The sequence below is a fragment of the Lathyrus oleraceus genome, chromosome 4 (assembly GCF_024323335.1).
Source record: "Lathyrus oleraceus cultivar Zhongwan6 chromosome 4, CAAS_Psat_ZW6_1.0, whole genome shotgun sequence".
Lineage (NCBI taxonomy): Eukaryota > Viridiplantae > Streptophyta > Magnoliopsida > Fabales > Fabaceae > Lathyrus > Lathyrus oleraceus.
In genome coordinates this window covers 79,793,784-79,802,922 of record NC_066582.1, presented here as the reverse complement: position 1 = coordinate 79,802,922, position 9,139 = coordinate 79,793,784, and the positions used below count along the sequence as shown (strand labels likewise).

The 9,139-nt window shown below is 37.4% G+C and overlaps 1 protein-coding gene across 1 annotated transcript; it reads right to left on the bottom strand.

Annotated features, from left to right (window-relative positions):
* Nucleotides 1-5,703: 5,703 nt before the first annotated feature.
* Nucleotides 5,704-8,295, bottom strand: LOC127073519 (serine/threonine-protein kinase PBL34). Its single transcript, XM_051014684.1, has 6 exons — nt 7,970-8,295; nt 7,200-7,522; nt 6,984-7,119; nt 6,670-6,803; nt 6,461-6,584; nt 5,704-6,361 (listed from the first exon to the last, which is right to left on the bottom strand). Exons 1-6 carry the CDS (start codon nt 8,088-8,090, stop codon nt 5,910-5,912), a joined length of 1,290 nt encoding a protein of 429 aa, XP_050870641.1. The 5' UTR covers nt 8,091-8,295; the 3' UTR covers nt 5,704-5,909.
* Nucleotides 8,296-9,139: the final 844 nt, after the last annotated feature.

Sequence of the window (9,139 nt, the reverse complement as noted above, 5' to 3'; positions counted from 1 at the left end):
ATGAAGCCCTCATTGTCGGCATGGTCCTTGATCTAGAGATGGGAGCCTCCCAGTTGAAAGGAAAGAACAATTCCCAATTAGCCGCCAACCAAGTTTATGGAGAGTACCAGGCCAAAGAACCTCAGTTGATAAAATATTTGCACAAGGTACGAACTCTATTTACATGCTTTTAATCTTTTGAAGTAGAACATGTTCCCCGTGAACAAAACTTCAGATCAAATCTCATGTCCAAGCTTGCCAACTCAAAAACACTAGGATTTAATAGGAATGTGATCAAAAATACTCTTGCCACCTCCAACATGGAGGCAGGCGAAGTCTACTTCCCGAACATCGTCCCTGAATCTAGTTGAATGTCACCCATATTGCGCTACCTGCAGGAGGACAAACTTTCACAGGATGAAAGGGAAGCAAGGAGAGACCGAAAGCAGGCTCCCAAGTACACCCTTCTCGCAGGAAAATTTATAAAATGGGAAGGGAATATCCAATTCTATGGTTCTTGGGAGAGCATGAAACCTCCCTGGTACTTGTTGAAGTCCACAAAGAAGCATGCGTTAGTAATATTGGCGAAAAAGTTCTCTCCCACAAATTTCTAAGGGCAAGATACTATTGGCATACCCTGATGAAGCATAAAATTGATTTTATCAAGAAATGTGACCATTTTAAGAGGCACAATGACCTTCATCATGCCCCAACAAAGTTTCTTTAGTCAATTAAGTCACCATGGCCTTTCTACCAATTGGGGTGGACATCTTAGATTTGTTCCCCCTGCGGCCAGGCCAAATTGATAGTAGGAGTAAATTACTTCACAAAATGGATAGAGGCGAAAGTTGTCACCAAAATCGCAGCGCAAATATTTTTCTGCTTCTATTGACATAAAATTATGTGCAGGGATGGGCTTCATGGATCCATTGTTTCTAACAATGGAACCCAGTTCTCTAACGATATGGTCACATAATTTTGCAGAGATTTAGGAGTAGAAATAAAGTTCGTATTTATTGTACACTGGCAAGCCAATGAGGAAGGTGAATCGGTGAACAAGGTCATTCTGAAGGACTTAAAAATAAAGCTTGATGATGCCAAATGCTTATAGGTGGAACTGTTCTATGAAATATTATGATCATACCACACCACCTCCCACTCTACTACCAAGGAACTCCATTCTCCATGGTGAATGGAGAAGACGTCGTGCTTCTCGTAGACATTGACACACCCTCATGGTGTTGCTCATAATTTGACCAAGATGTAAAAAAGGCAAGATTGGAATATGTAGAGAACTTTATTAATGAAGTGAGAAAAGTTGCCCATGTCATAGAATTTGCTACCAAGCATAAAACTGCTAGAAGTTACAACTCCAAAGTTAAGGCGAGGGAGATGCGAGAAGGCAATCTGGTCTTAAAGCAAGTAGTTATATCCGCACACCAAGGAACACTACAACCCAACTAGGAGGCAGAATATTTCTTATTCCAAAAACTCCCCCACGGGGTGTATAAGTTGCATGAATTGGATGAACAATTATATCCAAAGCTTGGAAAACTCCCCATTTTAAATATTATTACAGTTAGATTGTTAGGAGACATTATCATTTACCTATGAATAATTTCTTGAATGTTTATGACCAGCAAGATTATTTTCTAATATTTTTTATGATGAACTTCATGACATAGATCCTTGCCGAATCTTAAGACATTATTTTGTATGTTGGACTTCATGGAGAAGATCCTTTCCACCTTTTAAGGAAATATTTTATATGTTGGACTTCATAGCGAAGATCCTTGTCGCCTCTTAAGGCAATATTTTGTATGTTAGAGTTCAAGGTGAAGATCTTTTATGCCTCTTAAGGAAATATTTTGTAAGTTAGACTTCATGGAAAAGATCATTGCCACCTCTTAAGGTAATATTTTTTATACCGAACTTCATGGCGAAGATCCTTGCCGCCTCTTAAGGAAATATGTTTTATGGTGGACTTCATGGTGAATATCCTTTCCCTCTCTTAAGGCAATATTTTTTATGTTGGACTTCAGGGCGAAGATCCTTATAACCCTACAAGGTAATATGAATAAACTATCTAAACTCCCCGCCTGAGATACTTGGATTTCCTCGGGCAGGATCAAACATATAATCCCACAAAAGAGGTGCGACAAAAGTCTAGCCTAAGAGACTTAACCATAATTTATGTCTGAGGGCATGATAAAAGTCTCACCTGAGAGGTCCAACACCTCACTGAAGGGACTTATAGTCTCCTCAGTTAAGCTCTATATACCTTCTCTTGAGGGACCGAGATTTCTCATAAATCAGGCTATCTAAACTCCCCTCCTGAGAAACTTTGAGTTCCCTCGGGTGAGACCAAACGTATAGATCTCACGCAAGAAACACGACTGAAGTCTAGCCTAAGAGGCTTAATCTTAAGTTTTGTTCGATGAATTGATAGAAGTACTTCCTGAGAGGTCCAATGCCTCGCCTGAGGGATTTATAGTCTCCTCAGTAGAGCTATATATAACTTCACCTAAGGGACTGGGATTTCCCATCAATGGGCTATATGAACTCCCCGTTTGAGAGACTTTGAGTTTCCTCGGGCGAGACAAAACGTATAAATCTCTCCCAAGAGGCGCGACTTAAGTCTAGCCTAAGATACTTAGTCTTAAGTCTTTTTTGAGGGGTTGATAGAAGTCTCACCCAAGAGGTACAATGCCTTACCTGAGGGACTTATAGTTTATTCAATCAGGCTCAATATAACTTCGCTTGAGGGACTATGATTTCCCATCAAACAGGTTATATGAACTCTCCTCTTGAGAGACTTGGAGTTTCCTTAGGTGGGATCAAACTTATAAATCTTACCAATAGGTGTACCTAAAGTCTAACCTAAGAGACTTAGTCTAAAGTATTTTCTGAGGGCTTGGTAGAATCCCCTACAAGAGGTCCAATGTCTCGCCTGAGGGACTTATAGTTTATTCATCCAGGCTCAAAATAACTTCACCCGAAGGACTGTGATTTTCGATCAAACAAGTTATATGAACTCTTCGTCTGAGAGACTTGGAGTTTCCTCGGGCAGGAACAAGCGTATAAATACTTCCCATGAGGCGCAAATGAAGTATAACCTAAGAGACTTAGTCTTAAGTCTTGTCTGAGATCTTGATAGATGTCCCGCCTGAGAGGTCCAATGCCTCGCCTAAGAGACATATAGTCTCATCAGTGAGGCTCAACATAACTTCACTTGTGGGACTTATTATCTCATCAAGAAGACTCAACATAACTTCTTATGAGGGGCTTGCAGTCTCATTAGCCAAGCTCTATCTAACTTCTCTTAAGGGCTGAGATTTCCAATCAAGCAGGCTATTTAAACTCCCTGCGTGAGAGACTTGGAGTTTCCTTGGGCCGGACCAGACATATAAATCTTGCCCAAGAGGCGCGATTTAAGTCTAGCCTAAGAGACTTAGTGTTAAGTTTTGTTTGGAGGCTTGATAGAAGTCCCGCTCGAGAGGTCCAACACCTCGCCTGAGGGACTTGTACTCTCATCAACCAAGCTCTACATAATTTCGGCTGAGGGACTCAAATTTTGGCCAGACTAGCCCACCACGCCATATAACCAAGAAACTTAGGCCTTCATGATACTCCAATGCTTTGTAGTCTATAAACACTTTACCCTTTATCAAAGCCCTGGTGTTTGACGGATTATGCAGTGTTATATTTATAAAAGGCATAGCTAGTGTGGGAAGACTATATCCCTCAGAAAAGGTGATTACCATATGTCGCTCCCTAGTGAGAATCACACCGCCCTGAGCATCTCCCACTTGCCCAAATATGGGAAATAGGGAGAAAGACATTCCTTGGGCAGAGTGAATTCAGGGTACATAGTTGATCTATGTCTTCCTATAACACAGTGATTCAATGGTCTAACATTAATTACTGGGCAATTATCATTCCCAAGGAAACCCTTGGCTCAAGGACCTCTATAAGTACCTCTCCCCTAACGGGAGAAGGATATATCATAACTTAACTAACATACATATAATTAAAGCCTCTCACCTCACGTGAGGTAGCCTCTTTTATCACCATAAACACCATCATGCAAGGCCTCTCACGATCGTGAATAAGCCCCTAACACCCTAATTGTTATAAACCTAACAAGGCCTCTGACTATCCCCTACCCTTATAGGGATACCACACACACCAGTACTTTTTAACCAGTACAAGAGTATATGTTGCAAGAATGCATCAACATAGAGTGTAGATAATAACAAGTTGAAACACCATAACCACTATGAGAATGTCCGAGAGTGAATAAATCTCGATATTGTCATTTTCACTTGTGTAACATCCATAACAGAGAAGAATGCATACAACTGAAGGATGATGTCAAAGATTTAATCAAGAAGAGAAAGTTGTTTAGATTTCCCCTAAGATACAATCATATATAAGCAAATAAAGGCAGGAAGAAGAAAGTCTGCATATGAGAAGGAGTAAAATAGTCTAAGTGACTAAAATATAGAAGCGAGTGTATTTTGTTTTGTCAAATAAGAGGCGTGAATGTATAATTTATTCATATTTAAGAGGCATGTGATTGCATGAGTGTGAGTTCAAAACTGCAACATCCGAATTATATATGTAAAATTATGGCAACTAGACTACTAGACAAAGAAAAAAGGAGATTAAGATGGACATCTCTCTCTCTCGAGAGAGAGACATAACCTACTTTACATAACAAGGGATGAGAATGTGCATTTTAACACAATAAGGGAGAGTAAAGTAAAATGAGTGTCTATTAGGAGAGAAGAATGTAATATATTTTACATAAGAGAGAAGATGAGTGTATATTTTAACATAAGAGGAGAGAATAGTGTAATATAAATATCTTTAAAAAGAGAGGAGTGTAATTTATCTAAATTATAAAGTCAAGTGAAGAACGAATGACAAGCCCGGATCGAGTCACATGTTAATCCATAAATCAATTTTATTTTAAAGTCTAAGGACCAAAACCAACCATCAATAATTTTGCATGGATAAAAGCCAAAGAATAAAACTTACAACTAAAACAAAAAATAACTAAACTTACCTAACTAAAATCCTATTTAAATCTAAATACAATGAATGATGTGAGCTTAAGAAAGACTACAATAAAATTGATCCTAGAAATGGCATAAATTCTCATTACCAATAGTAAGCAGACTCTATAAATAAATTGATGCTTTTATATAAAAACCAAACTTTGCATCTACCATCAATATATGAAAATGAAAATGAAAACTACTAGGTTAAAGCAAATTCTGATTCTTCTATTCTTTTCCCTTCAAATTGTAACTGAAGCCAGAATTTGACAGAGGCCAACCACACAAAGTCAGATACTATGCTCTGCTTAAAGACATATATATGCTCTCTTATTGGTATCAATAATATATGCTTTTTCTGAACATTGACAGATTATAATATTTATGGCATGCTAGACTGACCTATAAAGAATATGTCCTCAAACATCATACATCAACTTTACTAAAGCAACCTTTGAATAACTGCTTATTATACGCGATTTTTGAATAAACGTTAAAATATAAATCGTTCAGTCTCAATCTAATGATCACCAGTGTGATTGTTTGCAGGACTACGTATAAACCAAATCCATCAAAATGAATCGATGGATTTTGTTTGTGAGCGATCATAAGAGAAAAACCAGTTTTAGTATCTCCGTCTTGCATCCAAACATGCACTAAATTATGTTTGAAGCCTTTCATAATGATTAATGGTTTTAGCTCTTTCATAAAAAGAGCTCAAAGAAATAATAATCAATACATCATTACATTACTAACAGGTTTTAAACACCAAAAACAACTTATGCAAGCTTGAAATCTCCATCTCCACATACACACAGCAACAAACAACAAATGAGACATTTTTCGAAGAGGATTTCGCTTCAAACATCATCGTAGGTGTCTTCCGGTATTCAAAGGCGAAGCCCTCATGCTTTTGGAATGCGTATAGGTGATATGCGGAGTTCCATCTGGTTTCTTCTTTCTTCTCCCTTGTTGAGATAAACGAGAGTGATACGACAGGATTGCAAAGTCGTTAAGATCCTGCAGCGGTGTAAGAGCATTCACAACTTCGTCCATGTTAGGACGACATTTAGGGTCTCTACTGAGACAACCATAAGCTAACTGAGAAATTTTCTGTACTGCTTTTAAGGAATAGTTTAGTTCCAAGCGAGGATCGACAAGTTGGTAAAGTTTTCGCTTGTCTGCTAAATATGGTCTGGCCCATGAAACAAGATTCTGTTCCCCGCTCGGACGTTTCTTGTCCATTGATCTCCGTCCTGTTAAAATCTCGAGTAACACAACTCCAAAGCTATAAACATCACTCTTAGCAGTCAAGTGTCCTGGTGAAAATACAAACGGAAAATCACATAATCGGTTAATCCTAATATGCTAACACATTTTCCTGTCCTTCGAAGCTATTTACCGCTACTTTTTTTTACCTGTCATGACATATTCTGGTGCAGCATAGCCATAAGTTCCAACAACTCTGGTGGAAACATGTGTCTTGTCTCCTTGAGGACCTGCTTTCGCTAGACCGAAATCTGAAAGCTTCGCATTATACTCCTGTAAAACATAATACATTAGAAACTAATCAAAGAAAAAAAGAGATACTTCCTTCTTAAAATCTGATATCGCTTATAGCGCATACCGTATCGAGCAAAATGTTTGATGTTTTGAAATCTCTGTAAATGACTGGTTCTGGACCATTATGTAGGAAAGCTAATCCTTTAGCAGCACCAAGTGCAATCTTCACCCTATTAGACCATGGAAGAGGTACCGTTCCTTCAAAAGGTATCAGAGTTTTTTACTATGAGACTAGGATTAAGAAGAAATGGATCAAAACCGAACAACTAGTCGTGATCAATTATGCTGATCAAGAAAGAAATACACAAAGCTTGCTAGAAACGTAGAAATCTTTATTGTATGAAACTGACATTCCAAGTTAAGGGAAACAAAACTCACTTCTAAATAGATGATTTTCGAGACTTCCACGAGTCATAAACTCGTAAACAAGAAGCCGCTGATCATCTTCAATGCAGTATCCAATAAGTTTCACAAGGTTAGGATGGTGAAGCTGTCCAAGAAAATCAACTTCAGCCTGCAATAACCAATACGCAACGTTACCTTACGTTAAGTTCTAATCTGCAAGTACTAACCAACAAGATATACTTTACTAACCACCCATTCTCTATGACCCTGAAGACCATCTGGCTTCAAGCTTTTAACAGCTACTGTAACCCCCGAACCAGGTTTCGCCGGGGCAGTTCCACCTTCCTCGATCCATCCTTTGAAAACATAACCAAAACCCCCCTCCCCAAGAATGCTATCAGGTCTGAAATTCCCGGTCGCAGATTTTAGCTCTTGAAATGTGAATTGAAGAAGCTGGCAAGGAGCCTTATTTTCCTGAGGTGGTGGGGGGTCAGGATTATCAGAAGACAGCCTAACTTCATTTGGAGGACAGAGCTCCCGATTGCTAGCGTTCAGATATCGCGTCTCGGTTGCTGCATCAATCAATAGTAAGAATGTGAATTCCTCCATCTTAAAGTTTCAACTTTTTGTAAAACAAACTATAACTTTAGTTTTTGGATCTGTTAGAATAACAACTCAGTTCGGCCAATTGTGCTTACCTCTCTCCGATTACAGTGACGCCACAATACCAAACAGGATCTTATAACTTATTTGAAGAAAAAACACAATTTCAACAAACCCAATTGAATGAAAAATGATAACCAAGCAAGGGTTCTTAGAAACCATAGACAAAAAGCATAAAAAATCTATCTTTTCAACAACCCAAGCATGACCAAAAACGGTTTCAAAAAACTTGATCAAGACTAGGAAGAGTTTCATTCAGGAAAACAAGAGACAAGTGAAACTTTTTTGAGACACTAGCATTATACTATTATTCCATGATATTCAACAAAAAAACACAATAGAAAAAAGAACAAAACCTGCATCATGAACGAGACTAGTACGAGGTATAGTGTTAGGAGATTGTCTAGAAGCAGAGGGTTTACAAACACCACGTTTGAGGACAGACCAACAGCCACACTTGTTGTTCTCCATCTCCATGGTTTGTGGTGGTGGTTTCAAAGGTTGATCATGGTGTTGTTGGATTTGGAGATGAGAGAATGAGCATGAGCATGAGCATGAGTGGAAAGGTGGAAGAGAGAGTGGTGTTGGTGTATGAAATTGCAGGCAAGAGGCATCATGATCGCCATCATCGCAGTGTGTACAAAAAGAACTTTTTTGCTACCACCTTTTTGTGTTGTGGGGTGGGAATTTTCACACTTTCTCTTTTTTTTTTAACCTCATTGTTTGCTCCAATTTACCAAAAAACATAATAAAATCTCATGTTGTCTAGTAAAGTTTTAGCATTTTTACTAGTTTCCACTCATGTCTTTTTCACTATATTTTTTAATTTTTATTTTTGAAAACTTAATGTGAGTGGAAGAATTTTTTTAGGAGGACATTGTTGTTAGATAATTAAGTCTTTTAAATATGTAACTATAGGTTGAATTTTTATCAAATGTGAGTGAAAGAATTTTTTTGGGAAGTATTAACCACTTAAATGGATTTTTGTATGAACCATTGATTTTTAGATTTTGATCGAATATGATATGGGCGGCAAAAAATTCTAACTATAGAATGTGAAATACTTTCTCTAATCTTTATTATGATAAGAAAAAAATTCAATTTTTTAATAATCAATATATTTCATCCATATTAGTAAAGAAACATTTATTATTCAATCTATCTTAAAAGTTATTTTTTCTTAGAATAAAGATTAGAGAGTATTAAGAGTTTAAAATAGTAAAGTGAAGAGCAATAAGCCATTCAATATCCTTTTTCTTCCCACCCGTGCTTTGCTAGGGTTTAGTGGTGGTGTCTCTCCCATTTAATATTGGCTGAATTTTAACTTAATTTGGCTCTATTAATCTTGTTTTAGTATTCTCTCTTCTTATTTTAGCACTATTTTAATCCAATTTGACTTTCTTCTATCTGTTTTGTTTTAGCCTTTATTTTGTATTTGCATTTCACTTTGAAAATCTATAAAACTTCTTTTCATTTTTATTTTCTAATAATATGTGTTTATTCATGGATCACTAGAAGAAGTTTAA